This window comes from Plectropomus leopardus, chromosome 15, assembly GCF_008729295.1.
Source record: "Plectropomus leopardus isolate mb chromosome 15, YSFRI_Pleo_2.0, whole genome shotgun sequence".
NCBI lineage: Eukaryota > Metazoa > Chordata > Actinopteri > Perciformes > Serranidae > Plectropomus > Plectropomus leopardus.
In genome coordinates this window covers 25,135,753-25,151,778 of record NC_056477.1, presented here as the reverse complement: position 1 = coordinate 25,151,778, position 16,026 = coordinate 25,135,753, and the positions used below count along the sequence as shown (strand labels likewise).

At 41.9% G+C, this 16,026-nt stretch overlaps 1 protein-coding gene across 2 annotated transcripts in view; it reads right to left on the bottom strand.

Annotated features, from left to right (window-relative positions):
• Nucleotides 1–4,540: 4,540 nt before the first annotated feature.
• The window catches only part of hs3st1l1 (heparan sulfate (glucosamine) 3-O-sulfotransferase 1-like1), a 32,857-nt gene continuing 21,371 nt past the window's right edge, over nucleotides 4,541–16,026 (bottom strand). For both annotated transcript variants that reach the window (XM_042501557.1, XM_042501558.1), the window contains exon 2: nucleotides 4,541–6,034. In XM_042501557.1, coding sequence (XP_042357491.1) covers nucleotides 4,916–5,854 — 939 coding nt within the window. In that variant the 5' untranslated portion in view covers nucleotides 5,855–6,034 and the 3' untranslated portion in view covers nucleotides 4,541–4,915. The remainder of the gene's footprint in view (nucleotides 6,035–16,026) is intronic.

The window sequence follows — 16,026 nt, the reverse complement described above, 5'->3', positions numbered from 1 at the left end:
GTGGAAGTTGTGCTCCATTGTTGACTCCACTCACACATGCCTACACAGACAGTTTTCACAATGAGCTCCGCATTCATAATGCTGATCTCACCTTAGGTTTTTTATATCCCTCTCTTTTCATTGCCTCAAAGGATTAATCAGAGGCTTTTAAAATGCAGCCGCGAATAAGCAGACACGTCTCTTTCTCCTCCCTTTGACCTGAATGCGGCAGCAGCCTTCCTTCCCCTTTTGTAAAGACTGCCACGAGAGCACATCAAACACATGCCCTCTGCACCCGAGGCAATGAAAAATAAATCAACAAACAAATGAATAAGTAATCACAAAGGGGGAAAAAAACAGGAGCCTGTAAAATATGTGTGAAAAAAAACCCATTTATCTGAATGATTCTTATGTTTCGGAGCCTTTTGTGTTTGTGATAATCCAACGTGTATTTTGGGAAACGGGTCCCTGATCTCATTCGATTTATGTTCATTGTTCTTTTTCTGATCAAGGAAGATGTAAAAAGGCTTCAGTGCATTGGATTTGTGTACGGCATTGTTGGCTATATTGTATGCATCACTCCCCACAGGCTTCTTGCATTTAAGCCAGCAATATGGAGCTAAAAACACCCCGTTGCTGCTGGGTGATGTCTTGGCTGCAAGGATTGAATGAAAGTGTCTTTTTTTTTTTATCCTGCAAAGGCGGCACCTTGATGTTTTAGAAATAGCTTCATAGTGATGGGAGCTCAGAGGCATCATCCAGATGGTCGCACCTGTGTGCACAGCTGTGTGGAATAGCTACGTATTTAATAGAGAAATAAACACAAAGATACTCATTCATCTGGCAGTAAGGTTATCTTTGAAATCCTATAAAAGGATTCAATCATGATTAAAACAGTTAACCATTGAGTGTGTAATTAATTACTTGTAGAGGCATTGCAGAGGCTGCAGCATTAAAAATAAATAAATAAAGAAACCAACTCCATCTTATTGAGCTGTAACCCTATTCACTGACCCATGCTGTTTATAGCTTATGTACACCTGCTGAGCCATGTCAGTTGACTCTTAATGTGCATTAGGCTCCCCTTCTAATGTTGACACGGAGGTCATTAATTCGCATCAAGGACACCGCCGTAATAGACTTGTATCACGCAAATACAGTGGCTGTTAGTTTGCAAACAGCTTAGCAAGCAGCGAGCGTTCCTCGTGCTTTGATTCGATGCTAAGTGCTTCATCAATCACAATCCCAGACAGATCATTAGAGGCTTCTAGGATGACAAGACCAGCCAAAACATCTACAGCAGATTGCTCCAGACCACCCCTCAAACCTTTAATTGCGCCCGAGGTTGGCAGTTATCAAAGACATGCAGTGATAAGTGACTCACTCAATAGTGGCCATTAGTTAAAACAACTTGTTAGTGTCAAGGGTTTTTAAATGACTTGCCCACGCGATATAGTGTGTCAGTACCAAAGCAACATGTACCTTTTCTGTGCAGCAGAAGTAAGCTCTCAAATTGCTGTATGCCTTTGAGCAAACTGAGCCACGCAACACATTTCCGCTTTTAATAAGAGCTGTAATTCAGCTGTTTTTCGGCCTCAGATTTAAGTAGCAGACTGCGCGACCAGATGGTTGCTGGATTGAATCCCCTGTCGACATGCTTCTAAGCAAGGTACTTAAAACAACATGATAAAGATAATGCTGGCTTCAGTTCAGTGTAGTTGACAAAAAGTTTACATCTCAGCTTGTTTTGGGTCTGTCCATCACTTTGTTTTACAAAAAGAACAAATTTCCACTCCTTATTATTACCTGCACACACACGTTTCTGAAATGCACACACACACAGACACACACACACACACGCACACACACACACACACACACACACACACACGCAGGACCCCTAAACATTCAGTCTAAGACAGCCATTCAGTCTATGACAAAGATGTTAGAGTGATGGTCAGGTAACCCCAAAGCAATTAGGGGTTTTGTGCCTTTTTCAAGGGCACCTCAACTGTGTCCAAGGGGTGAACTGGGACCTCTCCAGCTACCAGTCCACACTCCATACTTAGTCCATGCAGCGACCATCCACCCTCAGTTACCAAGCCAAGTCCCCACAGATTGAGCTACCACCACCTCTAGACTGAAATATCTCAATAATTGCTGGATGATTTGCCATGACCATTCGTGCATTTTGATATTCATAGTTCCCAGAAGATGCATCCCATTTTCCTTTGCAATCCCCTGACTTTTCCCCTTTTACCATCATGAGGTTGACATTTGTGGTATTAAGTGAAATTTCTTGACTGTTGGATATTAATCAATGTGACATTCGATGAAGCTGGGAAAAAGCTACTGCAAATATTCGGTGGGCAGCGTACCACAGAAATTAACCTGGAAGCTAGAAGATTTTTTTGAGTTATGTGCCATAGAATTAAACAGGCATCATCTTGAAATTCATTATCTAGGTATTATTTTACATCTACGGTGCAGCTTCTGGTGTTTAAAACGATTATAGAAACACTGATGAAAAGAAAGAAGCCCTATAACCTAGGAGACAAAGACTTTTGGAGAGGGTGCGTCATAATCTTCTATTTCCTATCTATAGACACAGGTGGAAACTATTCATTAATGGCCTGTGTTCCAAAAGGAATACAAAGGCTTAAGTAAGTGAGCAACTATGGTGCAGCCTCACAGAGCCACTGGCGTAATTTAAGTAAAGTGATTCACTCTGTGAATTTTTTCTTTTCTGTGCCTTGAATGTAAATAAGGTGCCAGGGTACATAGAAAAGGCACCAAAATAGAGCTTGTTTATCAACAAGTGCCAGTGGGGGGTCCCCAAATGTCCTCAAATTTTCAAAACTGGCCCCTGGCCTCTTGTCATTTTTGCAAAATGTGGCCCCTGGTCAGAGTATCCCTGCTCTAGACGCTTGTTCATGGACCCCTATTGTGTTCTTTCTGCTTTAAGAATAACACAAGGATACATTTGCTATGACAGTATTATTTTTAGCATTTTATTCTCATCAACAAATCCCATGAACAAACCAACATTGGATTATCCTACAAAAATGCTGCTGTAGTCACAGCTTGAATCCTGTATGAAAGCTTATGCCTACTCAACTCCATAAAGCAGTCATATTGTTGCATTTGTTGCAGTGATATGAGCTTTAGGGGATTTGCTGATAAAAAAAAAAATCCTTAGCCTTAAACAACCTATGCTGACTGTAGTTCCTCTGAGTCCAACATTAGACAGCTACAGATGCACTGTGTAGCTCCCAGTGTTTCTGCACAACAGCAAACATACTCGCTACCTCAAATAAATAAAGGCTTTAAATGGGAATTTGTTCAGTGTGTAGTCTCATATTGTAAGCAAAACATGCCCTTTTGTCCTTGCTGCCCACCTGCTTAATGGAAACACTGTGCTGCGCCAATGTAACACCTTGGGAATGATCGGTAAGGCATGTGTATATGTGTGTGTGTGTGTTGCAGCTGTGAAGCGAGGCTGCTTGTGCCACGTCGTTCTCTTCCAGATGAGCGGCTGGGTGATGCACACTGGAGCAGACAGGCGTCGGCCAGGGTCAGGAGGTAACTGTCATGGGTCCTTCACCTCTGTGTGCACCGACAGAGGGGATCCTAGAAAGAGCACGTCTAGACACATTCCCCTCATGCTGTTCCCTCATGACTTACTCTGGAGTCCAGGTGCCCCCTGGTGAGCAGAAGGGAGAAACGTCCCTGAGCAAGATGAGTTATAGGGGATTTAGCACTGCCTTTGCCATCACACAGAACTTGTGTACACACATGAAAATCACACAATTTTCCAGTCTTATTATAATTCTAAACCCCAGGTCACCAGTGTACTATTCATATAAATATTCAGCATATTTCTATACAGCCCACAGCTATATGCTCCCCCCCCATGTTCCGCTCTGGATATAGATCCGATGTAGCATCAACGACTACACGCCTCAGGAGAGTTATAGTGCTTATTCCAGCAGACAGAGCGGGGAGATCACATGAATATCAGATCCCAGTGGAGCTGTAGCTTTGGCTGCTGTTTAAAGCCTAATCAATGAAAGAAACATGACCCATGACTATCTGTTGTGTATGGGATGACACAATGTTTCTGGGAAAACTGCATGATTCAGGAAAGAGATAATATGTTTGGTGAGAGAAAGCATTCCAGATACCGTATCATTTGTAAATATTTCACAGGATATGATTTAATGAGTGCATTTAACACCTGAGCAAATTGTTGAAGAGAGCAGCAGCAAAATACAACAGCAGCTCACTGGATTTGAGTGTGCTGACTATGGAGATTTGACTGATTTAGCTGCAGGCGCAGGCTACCTTCAATGTCCAAAGCCATTAGTGATTCCTGTACTACTAAAGCGCTGCTCCAGGGTACCCATTTCCTTGCATTAATGTCTACCTTCCACCACAGCAAATCAAAGGCTTATTCTTATGCCTCTGCCTATCTTCGTATTCTCCCTAAATAACACAGGTGAGAGGGCTTTTTGATGGCCTGAATGAAAATGGAGAGGAACAGAAACAGGCCACTTTTCAGTTACATTTGAAAGCAGAACGATTTATTATCAAGAACAGGAATATCAAACAAGAGAGAGGAAAAAAAGTTCATCAGTTTCATAAACTTGTTTTCGCCGCAATTTGATCACTTAAACGCTTCCAGCACAGAGAGAATGACTTATTAAGCTTGGAGATTCTTCCATTTAATCTTACGCCTCTAGTTACAGTTTCTGTTTTTTTGCCTTATCATGTAAATATAGAACTGCTCTGCTGAAACCAGAGATCACAACAGTAGTTATCAAGAGGCTATTCAAAGGGGTGTTTAAATGTCAGTTCTGTAAAGTGCTTTATGCCCCCTTTTTGTCCTCATCACAAAGTAGTGGCTCCTTTGAGTCTGGTTTTTGATCTGGGTTCTTTATTGCCAGGCGAAGGTGCGCTTCACCAGCCTGAAGAAGGTTCGGTTGTGTTCCCGTAGGTAGGAGCGGAGCTGCTGGAGGACAGTGCTGTTGACCGCTGGGTGAGGACGTCCCTTAGACTCATGCAGACATCGCTCTCGACCGTCACTTCTGATACAGTAAAACCCCTTGGTCTGGTTGAAGTAGAAGTTGGAGGATACTATCCTTGGGGGCAAGTTGAGGAAGCGCTCCACCTTCTGAAGCTCTGGCAAGGGATCACGGATCAAAGCATCCCCATCGACAATGTGTATCTGTTCCAGGGGGAAATGGCGCAGCCAGTTGCGCATGTGGACGTCGTACAGGCTCCTCTGAATGGCCTTGTAGCGGACATTCAGGGCTCCGTTGCGAACTAGCAGGTTCTCAATGGCTTGCACCGGCTTGTGGTTCTCCAGCCGGTTGAAGTACACCTGGGTGTAGTCGGAGATGACCCGCTCGCATGGGTCTCGTAAGATCAGCAGCAGCTTTATGGATGAGTTCATGGCGCAGATGCGTTCTGGTGCAAGGGCTGATGTAAAGTAACCTGGAGTTTTCTCCACTGTGATCTGGTGTGGGTATGAGTATGGCATCAACTCACGGTACCACTCAAAGCCCTTAGCATAGTTCTCATCCCAGTCAAAGAAGTGCACCTCGGTGGCGGCAGCAGCAACCTCTGGGTGTATGTCCAGCATCTCCAACAGTGCTCTTGTTCCCCCTTTGCGAACCCCAATAATGATACTGTGTGGGGCTCTTTTACTGGTGCCTGGGGGTGGAGATGAGGGGACAACTCCTGAGACATTGACTAGTCCAGGATCAAGGTCCATGGGGTCCAGGGTTATGCCAAATTCCGGCTGGGCAAACTCAGGTGGGGCAGCATATGTCTGGAGAACCAGAAGAAAGGCAGATGCCAGAAAGCAAGCCATGGTGCTGGTATGATGATTGGCAAAGAGACAGAAGCAACGAAATCAGACAATGGTTTAGCTGTGGACCAGATCTGTCTTTCTGAGCTCAGTGATAACAAGAGCAGTGAGAAGTGCAGTCTTTGTCTGCCATTGAATTTGAACCGGAGGATGAGGAGAAATCATCGGCAGTCCACAGCACATCTGTAGGGAAGAACAAAGACAAAAAGAAGAAGAAAAGGCTTTCAGATTTCAGGCATACAAAGCAGAATGAATGTCTGTATTACACAGAAATGGCACTTTCCTCATTCCCCTGAAAAGCAATCCAGCCATAAATACAATCCATGTCTGTTATAAGTGTATCATCTCAAAAGGATAATCTCAATTCATCTTTCTTTGAGTCTCTTTTTATCTTCCCTCTCCCCATCTGCTTTCTCCTCTAACTCTATAAAGTCACTTTCAATTGATACCGTAATTTCTCCGGCTGAAAAACATTTAGCCAGACAGCTCGTTAGAAAATGTGTCTGAGATATGCAAGTGTGGCTGAGGGCCAGATGACGAGGCCGAAGCGCTCCGTCTTCCTTTACCGGGTCAAAATCCACACTTGAATCGATACCCCTCCGCAGCGTCGAAATCAAAGCATTTGGAGACTTATAAAGACAAATTTATTGCGGAAAATCAGAGTTCCCACTTCTAGGTGACTTTGATTTCCAATACATGTCAAGAAAGATCAATACTAAGGCAATGAAATTCAGCAAACACAAGGAGAGGGATTTAGAGCATTAAATCAGACTTACAGTGTTGCTGAAGAGCCCGTCGCAACCATGGGAAAATTAAAATTTGCTGTCTTGTCTTTTTTATCTGTTTCTCTTTTATTACAAGGAGAGTGTTAAATATTTTAATACCTTCCTTGTTTTGTTTTGGGGTTTTTTTTTGCCTTCAATGTGCTCTTGTCAAATGCTTTTGCTTTTATTAACCAAAAAACAACATGTAAAAATGTTCCCCTGCTCTGTAGCAAGCAGCCATGAGCCGAAATAGCACAGCACATTTTCTTTTTTAAATGTCATGGAATTATTTAAAAAAAAAAAAAAAAAAGTCTTCAGATACCTTCATGAGGAAAACAAGCTGAGAGAGCTGTTGCTTACACTGTGCTAGTCAAAGCAACAAGGGCCAGGCTATGCAAACATCCAGCTTCAACAGCAAAGGTCACAGTAAGGTAATCTAAACAAACGAAGATATTCCCTGGCTGGGAACACACTGCCACACACACGCATGCATGCATGCATGCACACACACACTCACACACACACACACACACAGAGCAGAATACTATTCTGGATACATACAGCAGACAGATTGTGTGTTCAGCACATATTACTCATTACTTATATTGTAGGCTAAAAATGGGTTACAGATCATTTTGAATACATTTTCAAAGCAGGTCTTCTTCTATAGAAGTCACTTCAAACACTGTGATGGCATTTCAGCATGCAGGAGGTGATCTTCTCTACAAAGATGCTGAATTCCTGCGTCACTTTCTGTCAATGGCATTTACTGTAATTACATCTATTGGGGTTTAAAATGCTAAATTATTAAAGAAATGCAATACTCCATGGCTTTCAAAGTGGCAGGGAGGCTGCACTTTTTCAAAACTTTTCTCTTTGCAGTTTTTTGCTGTCCAATTTTCCTGGTAACTATTCGAAAAAAGTCTAGAAAGTCTGTTCTGTTTCCTTTGTATAAAGAGAGGCTGATGAAATATCATCTTTTGACATTTCCATTTTACGTAATCCTCTGCAAATTTATATAATAAAATACCAAGGTAACAGGTGAAAAATAACATCTTAATTCCAATAAATGTAGGAAAATCGCCACAAAAGTGCACTCAGTAGAGTGCAGATCAACGCCGCCAGGCAGCCATGCATCCCTGAGCTGATCATGGCCATTCTAGACAATTCTTGTAATTCCAGCAGACACGGCACAGCGTGTTTCAAAAGCTTCTCAGAAATGAATGAAATTACACACGTCACCTATTTTTGAGCCATAGTGCGTTGCACAGAAAAGATGGAGTTCTGCAGCAAACAGGCACTGTATGCGAAATATTGGTTCAATATAATTATGAGGATTAATGTATTTCTAATAACTAAAACAGTCATAAATCTTTGATTCATGTCATTCATAACTGGACTTTTAATGGTCAATAGCCTACAGTACAATATCGTAGGAAGTAACATCTATGAACACAATTCAAATAGACAAAAACAGAAACAATTTCACAATGCTTAGTTATTTATGGAAAAAGCACAAATATCAACTTAAAATGACTAGATCAATAAAATTTGAGTTGCCAATACACTCTGCTAGCCGTGGTGTTGTATGACGCTGTGCGGTGGATGGAACAAAATCACGTTGCAGCAGGACTGTGGAGGGCTTGCCAAGTGGAAATGTCCCTTCCTGCACCCTTACAACCAAGATGGTGGTAAAAATTTAAAAAAAAATTGGGATTCAATAATCTCATAGGGTGCCTCACTTTAGCTGGTCATAACAATTGGAGTACAGAATTATCTGGCAGATGCTCCAATTCTAATAAGATCAAACTTTTCATTGGATGTCAGTTTTGGAGCCACAACAAAGGCCAAAATGCAGCCTGCAATAGAGGGTAAGGCTTTGTTGTATTTATCCAACCAGATTTACAAAAAACTTGTGGTCCCTACCGGCTGGTTTAGAGGAGTGACGAGTCAATGACAGTATAAAACAGTCAATAAAACATAAATTTTAAACAACTGTGAATCATCCCTTCCATGAGAGATTCTTGAGCACACAGTCTTAAATGTGCATACAAGATATTAGGCTGACTGGTCCAGTAGTTTGGAAGATTAATTGTAGACAGACAGATACACGCATGCACGCACACACAGACACACGCAACCAAACACATTATCCCTTCTAGGCACATAATAGATCAAATACAATTTATTTAAAGATAAAACTAACCAGTTTGTGGGAGAAACTCATTACATATTGATACGAAAGTAATGAGACATTTTCACATCTTTGTTTAGAAACTGTCAGTAAATTATATTTGAGGAGGATAATTGATTTGTGAGGCATGTATAGAAATAACTTTGCTGAAATCTGTGCACTTGAGTTGTTTAAGCGGCCAACTGTTATTATTAATTATGTCTCTACTTGCAGAAATATTCTACCTCTAGTACAATTTAATCACAGACCCTCTAATTAAGCAGAGTACATAAGAAGTATAACTAGCAATGTGACTCGCACATTTCCACAATGTCACCGGTGGCCTTTATTTCACCTTTCAGAGTCATTCAACCATATAAAGGCGATGACACATGCCCCCGCTTCACACTACGATCCCTGGCTTGAGTGTGGGACGGGGCCTGTGAGATGAGCGCAGGAGAGCTGACCTGCCCTACAGGGCCCGAGGTTGTGCAAGGAAGCACTTATGTGCAGTGACAGGCGCGCCTGCCTGTCAGCGTTTCCCTGGCAGAGAGCTGCCAAGTCCAATGCTAACAGCCAGGCAGCCAGACGAGCTTTCTGTCTCATCCAATTCCCCCCACTCCTCTCACAGCACACCACCACCTGGAAGGAGCCATTGTTTCACATTCCACTGGGCCTTATTGCTTTATTCAGCACTTGATGCATATCTTTCCGGCTTTTCATTCGGCACATGGCAGCCACGCTATCTGGCAGACCACTTAACCAGGACTATTTCCACTGAACACTGTGGGGCCAGAGGAAGGTTACACAGGCCAGGTTGGCAGAGGGAAGAACGATGGCCTCACTGTGTCTGAGAGTAGGATATGGCATCTGTGTGTGGGGGCTCAGTGCAAGCACTGCTGCTTCACAGCAAGACAGTCTGGATTCAAATCTTGGCTCTGGTCACTTTTTTTGCGTATGCAGTTTGCATGTTTTGCTTCTGTGCATTTCCTTCAGGGACTCTGGAGGTGAACCATCTTAATCCCTTACAGGTGTGAGCATGACGGTGCAGCCAAACCAGAGTTGGCAGGGTGACATTAAGCTGTTGTGAAATGTGGGTGAGACTGGAACAGAGTTGTAAGCAAATTAAGGAGTTTTCACCATTTTGTCCAGTACTTTTCAAATAATTTTGTTATTACCTTATATGCTGGATCCATATTGGTGCAAATACTGGCTTTATTAAGCAGATCAGGATCTTTGTCAGTCTCATCAAAAAAAAAAATCAGTCAAAACAATCTCTTTCCTCTAGGAAAGAGATTAGTAGATAGTGGGCTAAACTAGAATTACCACCACGTTGCTGTATGACTCTGCCAACCAGTCAAGTTGTAGTTACAGTTTATGTCCATATCTATCCAGACAAGACAAGTGTTGCTGCAAAGAAGCTACAAATTCTAAAATGTGGATACCTCACACACATCTATAACACGGTACCCAAGATCAGTGTGACCAATTCAGAATCCGACCAAATGTCTCCCCTTCTGTTCTTGAGTTATGATGTTGAATAACTGCCTGAAAAGTGTTTTTGCAGAGCATTATGATGTCGCAGTAAATTGATCTCTCACCTTTTGGATATAAAATGTCATCACTTCACCATTCTGTCCGATTAAACATTGCGATGAAATGTTGTCACAATTAGCATTTTAATTCTTGAATTAAGGCCAAAAATATGTTTTGTAACGTCACAGTGACCTTTCACCACCAAATTCTAACCAGTTCATCGTTGGGTCCAAGTGACGTTTGTGCCAAACCTGAGGAAATTCCCTAAAGGTGTTCTTGAGACACGAGAATATTACAAAAGACATGAGGTAACAGTGACTCTGACCAGTGACCACCAAAATCTAATCAGTCGATTGTCAAGTCCAAGTGAACATTTGTGCCAAATTTGAAGAAATTCCCTTCAAAGTTCTTGGCCTATCACGTTCAAGAGAATGGTACAAATGAACGAACAGGTGGACAGATGGATAACCTGAAAACATAAATAACATAAATATGTTTTCAGTCTCAGTGATGTATACAGACTTTAGAGTCTAGGTCAAGAGAGCAGATAATTCAGATAATCTGTTATCAGTAAATACAGAGCAGTTAGGTATTGCAACTGGAAGAAAAACTGTTCAATAATATCAACAATAAATATTTCTTGAATTACAGCTAACTTCCGCCCTATCTTTAAAAATCACTACACATTGGCAAGTTTTAGCATTTTGCATTTTAAATCAGTTCTGGAATGAGAGGGGATCAATTTGAAACAAGAAGCAAAGGGGTCTTGCCCTCCTTGTCAGTTAAATTGATGGGTAGCGAATTCCAGTTTGACAGCACTTTAACTGAACAAGTTTTTATGTGCATAAACTCTGTGATTGGCCAGTGATATACTCATGATGTCTCCCTGCCTTGCATGCTGGCAAATGCTCCTCGATGTCCAATGATGAGTAAGAGGTTATAATAACTGAACTCAGTACAGACAGAGGCTGATCGCTTATATAACGAAATCAAACCTATTCCCACTTGAACCTGTGATGCAGAGCCTCCCCGCATGAGAGCTGCACTTGCCGACCATTATCCGGGCTTTAAAACGTGTCTTTCACCAGAGCAAAAGTGCTGCCCACCGCCTGAGCTGACAGCACAGCCGACAGATCTGCACTATTCATTATATCCCGCCAGGCTAAAAGGAGGGCTCCACAGGTTCTCATGCCACAGAAAACCAGGTTCCCACTAATTAACCCAAACAGCCGCCTCTATACATCTACAGAACAAACCCTCATTCATATTCAGCAGGGCCCCCTGCCATTAACCGTGGCGGGCAGCAGGTATTGCACAGGGCAGCTTTGTTTTTCTAATGGGCGCTCATTAGAGATGTTAGTACAAAATCATTATTACTGCAATAAAGCTTGATTACAAAGGCTAGCTTTTGTACTACTAAATTGTTTGATTTCAAGTGGGGAAGTTAAAAGTATTAATCATTGTTACTATTCATATTATACGCAAATACACAAAATCAGCAACAATATAACTTGGACATTTTGTTGTTTTCAGCAGAATTTGTATTCTGAAATAGAATTAAGTGCAGAGCCAGACCTCCTTATCTGCTGTTTTTTTCTTTTTCCATCTCTCGTATCTCTGTTTCACCAGCTCACAGCATTGTTTAGATGATCTCTTGTAAGATACAGCGACCTCTCCTCCAAAAAAACTATCACTCGGGACACAGAAACACACTCACCTTTATTCTATTTTCTTCTGCACTTTCGCCTTTGCTCCTTTTTCTTTTCCTCAGCCATTCTCTCCAACAGGCCCTCAAAAAACCAGTACAATATATTATCCACCCACACACATCCAACTGTAACTCTGAAACTACTCCCACGTACAGGATGGATTTTAAATTATGGATGCATTTTGGTTCACAGTGGGATTCCTGGCTCCATTTATTAATTTCTGTTACAAGACTTTAGCCACTCAACAGAGGACAGAAATGATCTTTTCTTCCTTTCATAACCTTTACCTTAGATAAGATGATATGTCTCATACCACCATACACTCTATTGACATGTTTACTTTCTGGGGCATTTGAGGTGTAAATCCAGAAATAAAGCAGAACACCCAAACATGTCCAAAACACCACAGAAATCAGCATGCAGGAGATTTCATAGGGACACCTTGAGCACTGCTGAGCATTTAAATCCACCCACAAGGCTAGATTGACCATGATGTGAAGAAATAATGAGCTCTAATCCCCATCTATTTACATTACTGGTATATCACAGCCACTTACTGGTGTGTATATAAATTGGAGCCTGTGGTAGCTTTGAGAACAGAGAGCTGCTCCTTTCAATCTCCAGTCTAGTCAGATAAAAATGTCTCCCTAGAAAATTGCAACAGAGATGACCTTGACTTGGTTAGCAAGGCATTTAACCCATGACTTCCAATGGTAAAAGAGTGGAAGCTCCCAAAACCATCGTCACCTTTTTCTGGATTAAGGCTCAGAGATCTGTTGATACTGCAATGGTTAGCATAAACCAAGAAAACTCACAAGACTACGTATGTTAGTATTCAACCACAAAGTACATCCTGAAAAATGGCAACCTTTACTAAGGAAGGACCGCATTATTTTTTAGCTTGATGTACCTAATAAACTGGCGACTGAGTGTACTGCAACGCCACTGGAACTTTTTCTCCTCTGGGGCCACCTGGTGGAAAAGTATCCTAAAAGTATTCTATTCACAACATCAGTGTTAGCAGACCATCAACTATTTTGGGGGGGGTGAAAGCCAGAGAGGGTTAAGTGAAGTTTTCATCAAAAATGATTAATATTTATCAAAGGAAAGTTCTTGACGAGTTCTTTCTACTGCTAAAAGGGTACTTGTGGTCAAGTATGGTCATTTTTTTGTTGTGGCTGTCCAGTAAAGTTAGTCAAATGTCACTTATGCCCCTCTTGTTCTTACCCCTTGTTGTAAAATGATTATAAAAGTAATCTTTGGTTCATTTTTGAGGTTTCTGTCTTTCTTTGGTTTAGGAACAAAGACCACACTGCGCTCTAATCCACTTTCATGTGTCTCCCTCTATATGTGTGTTTAACCCCTTTCTCTCTCGTTTATCTTTGTTGTCACAGCTGCCTCCTCTCATCCCTCTCTCCCATTACAAGAACCACAGGGAGGGGGGCCATAAAGCTGTGGAGTCTCATCAAGACATGCCGCCACCCACAGTCTCACTCCTGGAGTTCCTCACTGCGACACACCCACTCCATCATTGATCCTCATCCATAATCTGTTCACCCTTTCATACATGTATCCCCAATGTGCATCCCACCTTTAGATGTAAATGGCTCAGTCTACTAACTTTTCATTGTCTGATAGGACTTTATATAAACTGGACAAATGGTGGCATCATACACTTGGCTTGCAACCTTGACTCTGAGAATATTGAGAAAAGATCTATGCCATAATTAGGACATGCTTCTATGTGACACCACAGCTGTATTTCACATATGCAACAAGTTCTCATCACAGGTTGTCAAATACTGACACTTCCTCACACCCTTCACTGTCTGTATAGCACCTTTACCACTGCACAAAAAAACAAAAACACTCACACCCACTTACATCTAGCTTTTTTATGTAATGGGAAAGGTTATATTTGGCAGGTCAGATGACTCTACAGTAGTCTGTGACATCCAATGGGACACATCAAAAAAACAAACAAACAACACAAACACACACACACACACAAAGGAATACTTGTCTGCTGCAGAGCCGTGTACACAGCTCTGGTCTACTGTCAGAGAGAAAGACATATTTAACAGGTTCGTCCGCGTTTCAAAAGCCTGTGTATATGCACTTATTTTGTTGGAAAAGGGGTATTCTCAATGACACACATATACTACAATGCCTCAAAGCCAAACTAAGTATGAGTGATGCGACATTAAAACAGCAGTGACCTTTGTGTTTACACAGGACACAAACAATAGTCTAGTAGATGAAAGTCCATGTTTGTTTGACTCATCTACTTACCCTTTCTCCCAACAGAGTTGGACTTTCTTGCTTTTTATTGTACATCAGCTGCTCTGAGTTTCAGACAGTGTTGTGGATAGGTTTTCATTAGAGTGAGTTAGAGAGTTAGAAAGCCCAGTATATCTCAAGGTGCCCAAGGATGCCTTTAGCAACCTTACCATATGCCGAGGGATCTGTCAAAGCGCCGGTATTTAACGACCTGCGGATTATATTGGGCTGGCATTTCACACAACATTTCCTTGTTTTGAGTAGAACTTACACTGCAGCTGTGATGGTAAGCAATAGACGGCTATTTCGGGAGCACATGAGTAAGACAATGACCTAATCCACACCCACATGCCAGCAGAGGCATTCATTACGGACTTCAAGGGGAGGTGATCTGTCATTTGCTAGTACACCCAGACACATGTTACCCCAGGCACTAATTACAGTGTTTTAACTGTGATCTTCTATATGTTGAGTTAAAGTTTCACAGTATAATGCTCTTTTCAGTTTTTTTTTTTTTTTATTCTTGCAGAGCGGTTCAGTGTGCAGCACAGTCCCTTCCAATTACCAAGCCTTCTGCCCACGGCCATCTGTGCATGAGTAGAACATGAGCCACCCAACTTGATGAAGGCCTGTGCCTCATGAGCAAATATATGTTTATGCTATATTGGCAAAAACAACATGAAGCTCTGTATCAACAATGGAAATGTTCTTGGTTTTCATCAATTGGGCAGAAATTACAGAGTTTAAATGATTCTGTATCCACCCACAAAGTGTCATTTTGCCATGGCATTGGCCCTCCAGTTATGCCATTATTCAACTGACACCAGATCGCTTTAGCAATCTCTATTACCCCGCTGCATACCCTGACCCAGGCTTCCTCCAGTTTAGCTTTGACATTTGTCAGTGCTCTGAGATTTATTTCAAGCATCAACTGACATTGTCTGGATTCCCAGGAGGCATTTTCGCAGATAAAATAGGCTGACTTGCTCATCACCCTTGGATGAGTGGAGGCAACCAATCCCAGGGACGCTGACTCACTCAGGGAAGTGTTCCATGGTCGGTCAGAAACAACAACAGACTATGAGAAGGAATTCAATCAGAGAGTGGGCTGATGATCCTCATTCAGGGCTGCCACTTCTGATAAAGCACCTATGCTTTTCGCGGCGTCGAGATCTCCCCACTGCAAAAGCCTCCTCATCACCAGCACTAAGATAAAGCTAATTCTGCTCCGTCACTTTAATGCTACTGTAATTCTTATCAAGCTCTCCCCATCAAAGCTTCCCTCACAATGAGTCTGATCTTCTCCATGTAAAGTAATTGCTCTGCAGTTCATCGCAGAGGGAGCACTCCAAAAATGCCGATTCAATCAAAACAAAAGCAGCAACTTTACTCTCTCTTTTTGGGTCTAAGCCTTTGCAAAGCCAATGCTCCAGTCTCGCAGGCATCCTGCAAAACTGCAATATACACATACATTATGGATGAATTACTTCATCAAATAAAAAGCAGGGAATCTTGTAATGAACTGTGAGGGTACTCTTAATCTTTGATGAGGCCTATCTGATGAATAGTTTAATGAGAAAAACTATGGTTGGGCCTGCTGCGTGCTGACAGAGGCATCACAGCTCTGATGAGTAAAGTGAAGAAAAATGTGTAATTTTTTTCATGATCTTGTAGTGTTGTTTATAAAACGACATCAATCATACAGCTCGTAAA